At 42.0% G+C, this 13299-nt stretch overlaps 1 protein-coding gene across 2 annotated transcripts; it reads left to right on the forward strand.

Moving 5' to 3' along the window:
- Nucleotides 1-542: 542 nt before the first annotated feature.
- Nucleotides 543-13000, forward strand: lmnl3 (lamin L3). 2 transcript variants are annotated; one of them, XM_044350329.1, is made up of 12 exons: nt 543-1216; nt 1994-2150; nt 3315-3440; nt 3545-3715; nt 3827-3952; nt 5957-6177; nt 6303-6522; nt 7291-7398; nt 7540-7656; nt 8005-8115; nt 8232-8288; nt 12649-13000. In XM_044350329.1, exons 1-11 carry the CDS (start codon nt 822-824, stop codon nt 8268-8270), a joined length of 1791 nt encoding a protein of 596 aa, XP_044206264.1. In that variant the 5' UTR covers nt 543-821; the 3' UTR covers nt 8271-8288; nt 12649-13000. The 2 variants fall into 2 exon arrangements, with proteins under 2 accessions (XP_044206264.1, XP_044206334.1); XM_044350399.1 differs by lacking the exon at nt 8232-8288 and having other exon boundaries at nt 544-1216.
- The last annotated feature ends 299 nt before the right edge of the window (nt 13001-13299 follow it).

Below are 13299 nucleotides of genomic sequence, written 5' to 3' on the forward strand. Positions count from 1 at the left end.
CCTGTCAGACAATAACAATATTAACTTCATTAAAAAAAAAAAAAGTGTGTCCCTTTTGGACCCAGACAGCAGCCTGCAAATAATGATTTACCCAAAATACTGTGCAATGTCACTTAAAAGAATTTGTTTCCCATTGTATTTCATGTGTTGTATGGACAACAGATTTTATGGGTAACAAATCAATATTTTAAGAGTAATCATATACACACCAGAAAAAATGTTTATTATTTTAGGATGGTAGACATACAGCCCATAATGACCGTATGATGTTGCAATATGGATATTTTTACATAATAATGTTATAATGTGGTTCAGATTTCTTCTTGAATATGATATTATTTTTACTTTAGTAGTTTGTATTACATCAGATTAAGAACCTCATTAATAATAATCCATAATGCTGGTGTTTGGATTAGAGGTAGTTTATGAACAGTCTGTTTACACACCAACGCATGTCAATACTTTTATTTTGAAAATCCTACCCGGAAATACATGGTATCATTTGGCTCGCTTGGCGCCGCACTTCACTTATTCTCAGTGCGTCAAATCTTCAAGTTTGATTGGTTTCAGCTGTGGACGCCGTTAATGTTGGGAAACGTCCATTTAATAAGTCCTTATGGCCAGATCGGGATTTCCTTCCTATAGGACTGTTTCTATGTGACTTTTATTTTATTTCAAATATTGCTGCATCCGTTGCTTGCGTGCGTTCGGTTAGGTGTACCTTACTGCGGCCCGTCATTTTGTATATTTAAAAATCGTCTAAACCATCAGGATTGTTGTGGACCGTGCCTGCACCAGTGCCCACCCGGCCCACCGCTACCATGGCCTCCGCCACCTCCACCCCCGCCGCCTCCAGCAGCCGCGCCAGCCGCTCCGCCAGCCGCCGCAGCGCAGCCGCCGGCGGCCTCTCAGCATCCAGTACCAGCCCGACCTGCCGGTCCCGCATCCAGGAGAAAGATGAGCTCCGACACCTCAACGACCGCCTCGCCAACTACATCCAGCGGGTCCAAGAGCTGGAAAGCGAAAGGTCCTCCATGCTTATTCAGCTGGAGGAAAAAGAGGAGTCTAAAAGCCGGGAGATGGGCAATGTGCGGCGGCTGTACGAAGAGGAGCTGGCCGACGTCAGAACATCGCTGGACGGCCTGGCCGGGGAGAGGGCCCGTTTGCAGATCGACTATGGAAATCTGTGCGAGGAGTACAGGAAACTTCAAACCAGGTAGCAGACAAATAGGCCAACTGCAATTCAAAAATGTTACACCAGACTCCGCTCAAAAACCTGCTTATTTAATGTTACCTTACTTGACGCTCGCACCGGCAGAATATAGATGAAGACATTTAAATTATTGGTTACCCACCGCTGTATAATGCTGGATGCATTCAATACTCCAAACGGCAGGTATTTCAGTAACGTTCCCATTTCTATAACCGGTTTACATCCCACTGTCCTCTGTGGCGTTTCTCTACAGTACAGTGTGGGACAAAAAGTTCACATTTCTTTGAAGGGTTAAATTGTATGATTGCCGAACTGAGCATTGATCCTTACTATACCGGTGAATCACATTTTACCATGTATATTCCTGTTGGCAGGTGAGGCAACATTCAATTTACAGTTTCCCGAACCGAGTTTGGTGTGAAAATCTACACTTGTACACTGGGATACATATTTGGGCTTTGTCTCTTATTATCAAATTTGTAAAGCACCTGTTGTTACAAAATGTGATGTGCATGAAAACAGTTCATCACACAAGCCTGATTTATAGAGTATAAAATTCCTTAAGAATGGATTTTTAGTTTGAAAGATGTTAGGAGACGGCAGGTTTATAACAAGGTTTTATTCATCTGCAGTCTTAAACTACACTAAGAGGCTCACAAGTTGTGTGAAACCATGTATGTCAGTAAGCAACGTAGTGTTAAACTTGCAGATATATGAATTAATTTTGGCATGATATGAGTCTTCTTCTATGGTGTACATAATTCTGTTGTCTCTCTTCAGGAACCAGAAGAAGGAGAGTGATCTGGCGAATGCGTTGGCTCAGTGGAGGAAAGTTGAAGCAGCTCTGAGCTCCAAGGATGCTGAGTACACTAAGCTACTGTCAGAGAACAGGACATTGAACGACGACTTCACTGATCTGCAGGGCCAGCTGGAAAATGTATGAAATACAGCCAGACTTACACAGGCGAGAACATAAAGAGGGCTATCTGGAGACGTGAAGATCATCTAGTTGTTAAAGTTCCCCAAAGCCCAGATTTGTAGGATTTGCAAGTGTCTGACTTTAGCGACTCCTTGTAGTATTATTAAAAAGCTGCTCATTGGCTGGCTAGCTAACTGTTGTAGTCCCACCTGGTTACATCAATATATTGGTAAGCTAATATGCAGAGATGACATTAAAACCTCATTTTAGGAAATACGTTTTTTCACTTTCATTCCAAGTTATCTGAGTGTTCAGCACGGAGCTGGAGTCAGGATATTATTAGCCTAGCTTAGCATAAATATGGGAAGCAGGGGAAAACTGCAATTTTGTTTATGTCCAAAGCTCAAAAACACATCTGCCAACACCTCTAAAGCTCACTGATTCACATGTATTTTTAATCCATACACAAACACACAAAACAACCATTTGTGGCTTTAAGGGGTTTTAATGTGCTGTAGCTATTTCTTGAGCAGCAGTCAGGTGCAGTGACTGTACGCAGCTTCCCAGGGTCTTATTGTCACAAAGAGGTTGCCAGATTGGATACATTGTTTTTTTTAGAAATAGTTCCAGCACAGCACTGCTGTTTTTACGTTTCTATTTGAGTGCAGATTAAACAATCATGTTTTACAGGTGTTGGTAGGTGTATTTTTCCCTTTGGATAGAGGCAGGCTAGCTCTTTTCCCCCTGCTGTCAGTCTTTATGCTAAGCTAGGCTAACCCCATCCTGTTGCCAGCTCTGTACTTCACACACAGTCATAAGATTGAAATCAATCATCTCATCTCACTCTTTGAAAGAAAGCAGTGGTAAAGAGTTGGTAGTAAAGTGATTGAGTATTAATGTTGTAGATGGTGTCTGTTCCATAAAGCTTCACTGTATGTACTGTGAGTTAAGTGAAAACATACTTTAAAGTAGCATTGACAACAGCTGTCAGATTACTGTAGAGTGGTAACTACTGCAGCATGTCCCTCTCAAACTTTAATGACGTAACTGCAGTTATTGACCAAGTATTGATTACTGCAAAGCAAAAAATGCCAAGCAATGAGACATATATAGGCTAATGTGTTCTGATTGTATTGGGTGTTACTGCATGTTTTCATAGACTGTGTGTGTGTGTCTGACCAGGTAGAGGGCGTACTGGCAGATGCCAAGAACCAGCTGAGCGCTGAGATCCTGAGGAGGGTGGACATGGAGAACCAGGTGCAAACACTCAAAGAACAGCTTGAGCTCCACAGGAACATCAGTGAGCAGGTAACACACACACACACAGACACAAAACCCAAAACCCAAAACATGTTCTAAGCTGTTGCCTCAGACTGCCCCTTGCACAACTCACAGGTGTTATTTTTTTGTAGGAAATCATGGACATCCGGAGTCGACACGAGAGCCGTTTAGTGGAGTTGGACTCGGGAAGACGACGGGAGTTTGACAGTAAACTGGCCGAGACAATGCAGCAACTCCGCCAGGACCACGAGTCTCAGCTGCAGCAATACAAGGAAGAGATCGACAGGACCTTCAGCTCAAAGGTACAAACACAGAACTTAAGTTGATTTGTTTAAAAAATCTCCAGGTTTAGTGCACTTTTTCTTTTTTTTTTCAATATGAAGTTTCTGAAAGTTGCACTTTCTGCATTTTAGCTACAGAACGCCCAACAGGCTGCGTTGGAAAAAAGCAACGTAGTGTCGGCCGCCAAAGATGAACTGGAGACAACCAAGCACAGAGTGGAGACCCTCAGCTCACAGCTCCAGCAGTACCAGAAAGAGGTAAGTGGAGTCCATAACAACACATGAAGAAGCTGTGTAGACAACATAACTCCCCGGTTCCAGACATCACAGTCCACATGTCGGATAGGTTCCGCAATTCCAAATGTCAGGTGTTGTAGTTACTGATGTGATCTTGATCTGCTGGTTGGAGAAACTACAGACGGATGACAAGCAAGGATTCAAGTGACACATCTGTACTGGTTGGTGTAAGTTGACTGGTTAGAAATAACAACTCATAAATCAATCTTCAGTTGGAGCAAAACACAATGTCTAGAGGCTAGCAGCTTAATCAATTAAGGCTTTTGAGTGATTTTTATCAAAATATCTGGAGATTAATTGTTGGTCGATCGATTAATCGTCGCAGCCCTGAAGATAACAAAATGTTCAGCAGGCAAACAGGTTAAATCTGAAATATATCCACACATCTCCCTGTAAAAACAAAACAAACCTACATTCAGTAAGCAGCTCATTTAGATGAGATCATCTGCAGCCTGTGGCCTGATACTGGCAATGTATGTTTTACTTTAGGCTACATAGTATAGTGTGTGTAGCTAACTGATAGCAGCCAAAACTTGCTAGTATTGTAAAAACAAACAGCATCCAGCGTAGCATCACAACTGTATAAAAAGAGTGGAGTGTTGTGAATAACCTAATGAGATTATATAAAGGAACAAATCGAGTATGTGTTGGCACTTCAATAATTAAACACAGCAGCTAGCTGCTGCTAACGCTCTGGGTGCTCCTGTCTAACTGACCGGAGCAGATGCAACAACCTGTCACTTTAGTTCCTGCTGCCGCAGTAACATAGCATTGAGTATTAGCAGCAGAGTGGTTAGTTCGTCAGGCCATGGACAATCTAAATGAGCCGTTAGGATTTAAAGGAATGGTTCATAATTTTTATGCCTCCGTGCCAGTGACAGCTGTGGCCGGAGGCAGTATGTTCTCAGGTTGTCCGTGTGTCCGTCTCATCCTTGTGAACACAATATCTCAGGAACGCCGTGAGGGAATTTCTTCAAACTTGCCACAAAAGTCCACTTGGACTCAAAGATGATTAGAATTTGGTGGTCAAAGGTCACTGTGACCTCAGAAAACACTTTTTTTGGCCATAACTCAAGAATTCATACACTAATTATGACAAAGTTTCACACAAATGTCTAATAGGATCAAAAGGTCAAAGGTCAACTTCACTGTGACATCATAATGTTCTGCAGAAACACTTTTCTCGCCACTATTCAAAGCCATAACTCAGGAACAGAAGGGGAGATTATGACCATATTTCACATTTGGTCAGATACTGCGTTGGTGACACTAATCTTGGTGCCACCTTGAAACTGTGGTGATTGTTTAGATCTTCTGTGCTGTCGGGTTGAAGATGTGTGAAGCATCTTTGCAGAAACATCCATATGTAAAGCATCGTCTACTGTCATGGCTACAACTCTGTATTCTAACAGAATCAAATTTATTGGCCAAGTATGTGAACACATACAAGGAAAATACACTTAATACCTTTTATTAAATTCCTCCAAAGTCTTTACTACAAATATTTAGTCTTGACAGACATGGATGTAAAATACAACTTGACAGGTTGACAGAGGCACGCAACTGCGAGGCGATGTTTCTAGTTCAAGTCTGTCCAAATGTAATCGTTCCTCCTGTTCATACTGACCATTAGAAGTTCAAATGAGGCTTGAAGATGAGTCTTTTTAAGTACAAAATGTCCTTTGTGTTTCCCTGAACAGTGTTTCCATGTCGAGCTGAAGTGAAGCGACAGAAACACAGGAAATTTTATGCTAAAAAAACTAAGTTTAGAAGATATCATTTTATTAGTTTCTTTCTGGCTCATTCTAAAGTGAGTTTATCTTGAACTGACTCTTGTCTCTTGTATTTCAACTGTTTTGTGTAGTTTTATGCCAAGCTTTGTTGTAGCATGGTGTCTGGGTTAATGAGATTGTTAAATTTTCTTTTTTTCTGTCCTCATGTCATTCATCCTTCCCCGTCTGTCAGAAAATGGTGTTGGAGAGCCGCCTCCAGGAGCTGGAGAGGACTCGGGACCAGGAACGGGACATTTGGCAGCAGAAACTTAGTCAGAAGGAGCAGGAGATGCTGAACATGAGGAGCCAGATGTACAGCCAGCTGGAAGAATACGAGAACCTGCTGGACGTCAAGCTAGCTCTGGACATGGAGATCAACGCCTACAGGAAGATGCTGGAGGTGGAGGAGCAGAGGTATCTGATCCGTTTTTCATCATGCATGTAGTTGAGCAAGGCATCATCCGTTTCGTCCGTCACTGTCGGTCAGAAACATGTTTCCTGGTTCACAGATCAACTTGTGTTTTTTTTTTTTCTGACAGACTGCAGCTGTCACCCAGCCCCTCCCAGCGTTCCACCGTACCACGAACACACGAACACAGCAGCCGCAAGCTCCGAGGGAAGAAGAGAAAACACGAGGGAGCCTCCGGCAGCTCACCTGCATATAAGATGTCCAGTCGTTCAGCAGAGCACGGAGCCGTGAGCGTGACGGAGGTCGACGTGGACGGAAGATACGTTAGACTGAAGAACGTTTCCGAGACGGTAAGAATGTGATTCAGCTGGGTAATGGCTTTTTATTAAGAACTAATTTTAATGTCACAGTTTCTCTCCATCATGACATCGTTGTCATTTGGAAAGATACAGATCAGTGACTTTAATGCGTCATGGTTCCCATTTGTCCAGAAATAAGCAGGATATTTTTAATGCAGACCTCAAGTTGTGGACGTTATCTTGGTTGATGTTGCAGACTTAACACAACCACACAACCACAGCTCCAACAGGTCTTCCCCCTAAACTACCAAAACAGTATTAGGCCTTGTTCACACTGCCAGCCCAAATCCATTTATTGGCATCAAATCTGATTTTCAAAGTGTCTTTTGCATCACTTGTAACATGACACTGCTGGCACTTTGGGGGGATAATGGATCTCCATTTCTCAGGCTTCCGTGTTGGAAAGCTGCATCACCCACGTACGTAGTTACTGACGCCTGTTTCGTTACCACAGCAACCTGTGCAGATAGCTTGATATTGTCTGGGCAAACAAATCCAATCTGATCACTTACAAACAGTTCAAACAGTCTGTCTTAAAGATCTGAACTGAGAAACAAATCTGATTTGCTTGCAATCTGTACAAAGACTAAACTGACCAAAACAAAACAGGACTAACAGTGACCACCAACCCAATTCAAGAGTAAAATATCTACAACAAAACAGAAGGTGGTTATAAAAAGCAGGGCCAGCATAGTTAGCATCTAACCAGAAGTGTAAAAATAGCATCACTGTTGCTTTTTCTCATGTGTGCACTTCCAGGAGCAGCCGCTTGGTGGCTGGGTGGTTCGGAGGACATACTTAGACAAGGGAGACATCTCCTTCCACATCCCCTCCTCCTGCGTCCTGGCTGGGGGGCAGACACTCACTGTGAGTACTGACATCACTGATGTTTAACTGTATTACCTTTTTTTTTTTTTTTTTTTTTTTTTTATCAGTATTACAGTCTTCAGGGGCAGATCATGAAAAACACCGTACTAAAGTGCGTGTGCGCGCATGCACACTTTACAGATCTGGGCAGCAGGTGCAGAGGCAGAGGCTGACTCTGGGGACCTGATTCTGCAGGGCCACAGGACCTGGGGCCCTGTGACTGATGTGAGGGTGATCCTCCTGAATCCCAACCATGAGGTAAATGAAGCTAACTACATCTCCCAGCAAGCACCTGTACACACTGCTCTATCACTACAGTGAATTGAGATTTTTTTTTCCTTTTTTTTAAGGTATTTTTAATTTTCTTGAATTGTTTTCCTTTTTTTATACTTGAAGAATGATCTGCTTCATCTTACTGTGTTTCAACATATCACATAAAAAAACACAAGTACACTGGAAACTAGTGATACTTACCTTTGGCACAGAATGCCAAAAGTGGCGTCATTATCATTTTTTAAAAGCATGAAACCGTCAAACCCTCTGCAAATCCTGTCGTCATGGCAATCTTACAGTGTAACTCAGTGGAGTCATGTAATACCTTCTCAGGAGATGGCTGAGCGCCGGGTGTGCGTGCAGAGCAGAGGTGACGAGGAAACCGAACTAGAGTTTGATGAAGAGTTCATGTCAGGCAGTGACATCCAGCACTTCAGGAGACAGGTAAACAAACGTTCCATATCACCAGTGAGGAAGTGTAGAGTGCTGTTATACATGCACAAACACTGCAGTGTATGAAACCTGATGTCGACTTTTTGTTCCCTCTGCCTATGCTGAAGCCAAAGAGGAAGAAGAAGAAGTGTTGTTCTGTGTCTTGAATACACACTGTACAGTAGGTGAGGAGGGTGATGCTGCCCTGCTGAACCCCCGCCCCCCACTCCCCAACCCCTCCCCCGCTTGTCTGCTCTGTATTTCTCTCAAGATGCATGGCTTGTTTAAGACAGCTGCTGCCTTTGTGCCTTATTCACCAACATGTCAACAACTCTAACCCAACAGGGAGCTCATTTCTAAAGAGCAAGAGTTCCTGACACTCATCTCGCCCGTCTCATGGAACAGAAACGCTTCCATTTTATCAAACGTATTGATCCACGCTGACTCAGACATGCAAGTGACGTGCATCATCCTGGAGCCACAGCGTTTTTTTATTTTTTATTTAAACAATTTTATTGATATACAATGTAGAGAAAACAATTGACTTCATAAGAACATTTGAACCCCAGCACAACAGCACAAAAGCCTGCCCTCTACTCACATAATAGCCCACATTTACCTTTACCCACCCAACCAATCTCCAGACAAGCCTTCCCCATGTGAAAACAGTTCTTGCACACACAGATCTATCAAAACACGTCCAAAAAAGGAAACAGACAAAAAACAAACTGTGGCTCTGATATCTGTTTTTGTGTACCAGGCATCAGTACTGTACATCCTTCAGATCTTAAAAGAAGAGGTAGCGATTGATTGGCCACCAATCAAAAATTAGCCAGTTTTCAACTGATCGGCCATGATGAGCCTGATCACACTAGAACTAAATGATATGAACCGCAGCAGAGACTTGCCGTCAACTAGTAACATCTGCTGCACTTTTTAACTTGTTTTAAACATTCATTTACCTGTTTTATTTACCAGCAACATGTCACACATCATCATCATCATCATCATCATCATGACCACACTCAGGAAACACTCTAAGGAAAAGTCTGACATTAATGTTTTATTGAAAATCAACCGAGGTGTGGCTTTAACCTTTTTCTCATTATCTGACACGTTGACATGAATCCTGCTGTGTGTTTCAACCTGTAGGGAAAAATATCAAATGGTAAATTTAAATGAATACAGCTGATAAATATTATTAATCTAGATATGCTGACCAAAAACTAAAGCAGAGTGAAAAACTGTAAACTCATTGTGTATTACAAATCACTATTAAAATGACAGAGTTGATAAATACTGTAGGTGAAAAATAGGAAGGGAAAGTGCTTTATGGACTTCCATGAACTTAAAAGTTTATCATGCAGTTAGATAACAAAATACTGTGTTCATGTTAGTGACTGTAAAAATGCTTATTCAAGCTCCTCATGATGTGAACTTTATTTTCTCCTATTTTAAGTGACATTACATTTCTCAACAGTAATTTTAAGGAGGGAGGGTGAGGTGAGTTCCAGAGTAAAAGTACTCAGAAATATGAAAGCTATGACATTAGACTGTATGGAAGTAGTTAGAAGTTCTTCAGTTGGTGTACTGATGATTGCTATATAAGGAGAAGAGACAGCAAGCATGTCAGACGTGTTTTCACGTTGCACGTCACCAGCAGCAGATTCGCTCTCATTGTAACCTCTGCCGCGTCTCACAGGTGTAACCGCACCCCGAGGCGTTCATTTATGCTTACAGTCTATTTTATTTTACTCGTGTCACTACAGTCGTGTGTATCGGACTCTGAACTTCCAACACGCAGGTGACCTACGCTCAACGCTGTACCTGAACGCCTCCGGTGTGTAGACACACGGATGGAGCACTCGCTGCTGCTCTGCTGACGTGCTGCTCACACTACGCTCGCTGTCTAGACACGGTGTTAAGCTGCAAAACTTCTGAAATCGCCTCAAAAAATGTTTTTGCCAAAACCTGTGTAAATTTGGGCATGACCAAAACATGAGTCACCTGTCACAGTGATGGATAAACATACACTACCACTTAAATGTTTGGGATCACTCAGAAAAAACTCTTCATTCATTATTTCTTTAAGGTTAGAAATAATCATTTTTACATGAAAGAATAATTGTGTCCTTCAAGTTTTACCTTCGTCAAAGAATCCTCAGTTTGCAGCGATTACAGCCTGGCAGACCTTTGGCATTCTAGCTGTCAATTTGTTGAGGTAATCTGAAGAAATTTCACCCCATGCCATCCAAACACTTCAACCTTACTTAGATTCATCTGTCCATAACACTTCCTCTGTCCAACATCTGTGTTCTTTTGCCCATCTTTATTTTTTCCTGTCATTGGCCAGATATGGCTTTTTCTTTGCTACTCTGCCTAGAAGGCCAGGATCCTGGAGTTACCTCCTCACTGACATCGAGACTGTTGTTTTGCAGGAACCATTTAATGAAGCTGCCAGTCGAGGACCTGTGAGGCGTTCATTCTCAAATTAGAGACTCTGATGTACTTGTCCTCTTGCCCAGCTATGCACCGGTGCCTCCCACTTCTCTTTCTATTTCTGGTTAGAGCCAGTTTGCACTGTCCTGTGAAGGGAGTAGTACACACCGTTGTATGAGATCTTCAGTTTCTTGGCAGTTTCTCACATGGAATAGCCTTCATTTCTCAGAAGAATAGACCGATGAGTTTCAGAAGAAAGTTCTTTTTTTTTCTTGGCCATTTTGAGACTATAATCGAACCCACAAATGCTGATGCTCCAGATCAACAACTAGCTTATGGAAGGCCAATTTTATTGCCTCCTTAATCAGCACAACAGTTTTAATCTGCTAACCTAATTGCACAATGGTTTTCCAATGATCAATTAGCCTTTTAACATGATAAACTTTGATTAGCTAACACAACGTGCCACTGGAACACAGGAGTGATGGTTGCTGACAATGGGCCTCTGTACGCCCATGTAGATATTCCAATAAAAATCACATTTTATACAATAGTCATTCACCACATTAACAAAAAAATGACATTTCTAAGTGGCCCAAACTTTTGAGCAGTCGTATATGTCTGAGTCAGTGTGGACTGAACGCTTCAGTAGTGATGTGGACTCCCAGTAAACGTGACAAATTTGAAAACCAAATTTAAAACCCAATCACAGCAAAGAGGTTTTCCCTCCAGCTGCTTTTCGTGATCGATTCTCAAGTGTGTAGAACTCTTCCGAAGGGACGAACAGCATTCTTCCAAAAGATATTCCCTCATTCAGTGTTTTTGATGGACGGAGAACGCTGTCCGTCTGGCACGGGGCTCCAAAATCTCCCCATAGGTGTTCAGTTGGGTTGGTGACTGAAGAACAAGTGACTCGCATCATTTTTCATTCTCATCAAAGCATTCTCTCAAGACCTGTATGGAAACATTTGCATTCAGTATGTTTCTCTACTAATTTATTGTTTTCTGCTTTCATTTGTCACATGTGCACTTGAAGGCTTGAAATTAGTGTATGCTTCCCTCCACTTTTTTTGTCAACTTTTTGTTAAAAAAAAAAAAAAAATGTGTTCACCTCTATCTCAGCCAACTATTTTACAGTTCACTTCAGTTTATTACTGTCATATAGAAGTCGTCTGCTCAGTGTGCATTTGCTTAAGCTTGGTGTGCGTTAAAGGGAAAAGCCTTGTTTGTTTTTTTTTTAATTAATTTGTGCACACAAGTTACTAATTCACACTATCAACTTTCTTAATTCATGCACACAGATTTACTCAACCTGCCAGAGCAGCACAAATGACTCCTTTTATCATTCTTGGTGTATAGAGTTTGATGACCTCACAGTAATGGCCAGAATAGCTCCACCCACCTTCAACCTGTACAGAGGTCTAATGAGCCAGGAGAGCTGGAAACACCTGTGCAGGTGTGCAGGGCCTTTAAATTAAATGCAGCACAAAAGAAACAGTCTGTATCTGAAATCACTCTATTTACTAGATGGAACACTATTTATTTACTGTCCATTTCATCACATTTTTATACATGCAAAAATTGCTAATGTGACTCTGCAGTTGACAGTGATGACTCAAAATGAGGATAATTTAAGTGTCAGAAATCTCAATAGTTGTTTATGTTATAGGGAGTAGTGAAAGAGTGACAGGTAGTTGTCAGACCTTGGAGAATCTGATCAAAATGAGCTGATATTTAGTGGTTTAGGTTTTTGACGGAGATGCGTGGATATGATTTTTGGATTAAACGATTAAAGTATCTGACACTTAATATGCTAAAATGTTCATATGAATGCTAATTTAATAGTTTGTGTCCATAAAGTATTTTTTCCCCATGAACTACCTTACATATGTATGTAATGTTTATTCCGTCGCTAGACTTGCCTGCAAACACACGTCTGGAGTTCCGGAGTTTTCCACATGATGACGGCTATCATCAGTAACTTCCTGCTCCGAATCATTAGACATGCTTTCCTCTAACTGCATGTTCAGTGCTAACAAGGCTGCTGCTGTTTTAGACCAGCAAGTGTCCCATGACGGAAACTGATTAACTGCTTGTTTTCTTCAGGAGCTATCTAAGGAGGCCAGCTGTGCCGTCATGTGATTGCTTGTCCATCTCCTTCTGTCCTTCACATCTGCCTGGGGAACCCGGATGGTCTGCGGCCACTCCTGCAGCTGTCCAGTTCCAGCGTTGACTTATGCAACCACCTCAACTCCCGACAACTCACAGTAGGACACGGACGTGTGTCAGTTTGACGCCTTAAAGCAACTGTATCAACCTCAGTACACCTCATTTGTTTCATCGCTCTAACTGCACAAAAAAAAGATAGGAGCTTTGCCTTGATTTGACCTCATTTAAATGTGTGTGTGTGTGTGTGTGAGAAATAAAACTGTTGGCATAATAAAGTTTTCTAAACAAATACAGTTGTCAGACACATGGCTCTAAAGTATGAAGGTCTGTTTATTGCAACAAATGGAATTACAGTTGAATTTATGGGGACAACACAGCTTGTCCCCACATTGCGCTTGAAGTTTCTCCCCAAATGAGTCCAAGCAGCACAAAACAGACGCTTCACACGGGTCGCTCGTCACTCACGTTCAGGTCATAGCAGGAGGGAGTCGGTGAGCTGGACGGGATTCGCAGCAGCAAGAGTTAAAAGGGTCAGTTCACCCAAATTCAAAAACCTATTTTCACTTGCCTCTAGTGGTATCTAGTGAT

This window comes from Thunnus albacares, chromosome 1 (genome assembly GCF_914725855.1).
Source record: "Thunnus albacares chromosome 1, fThuAlb1.1, whole genome shotgun sequence".
Lineage (NCBI taxonomy): Eukaryota > Metazoa > Chordata > Actinopteri > Scombriformes > Scombridae > Thunnus > Thunnus albacares.

Bases quoted from the DNA above. Each gene is read 5' to 3' on its own strand.
- lmnl3 (XM_044350329.1), top strand. From the start codon at position 822: ATGGCCTCCGCCACCTCCACCCCCGCCGCCTCCAGCAGCCGCGCCAGC. The intron at 6,178-6,302 runs GTATCTGATCCG...TTTTTCTGACAG, and splicing joins CTGGAGGTGGAGGAGCAGAG to ACTGCAGCTGTCACCCAGCC. The intron at 7,657-8,004 runs GTAAATGAAGCT...ATACCTTCTCAG, and splicing joins TCCTGAATCCCAACCATGAG to GAGATGGCTGAGCGCCGGGT.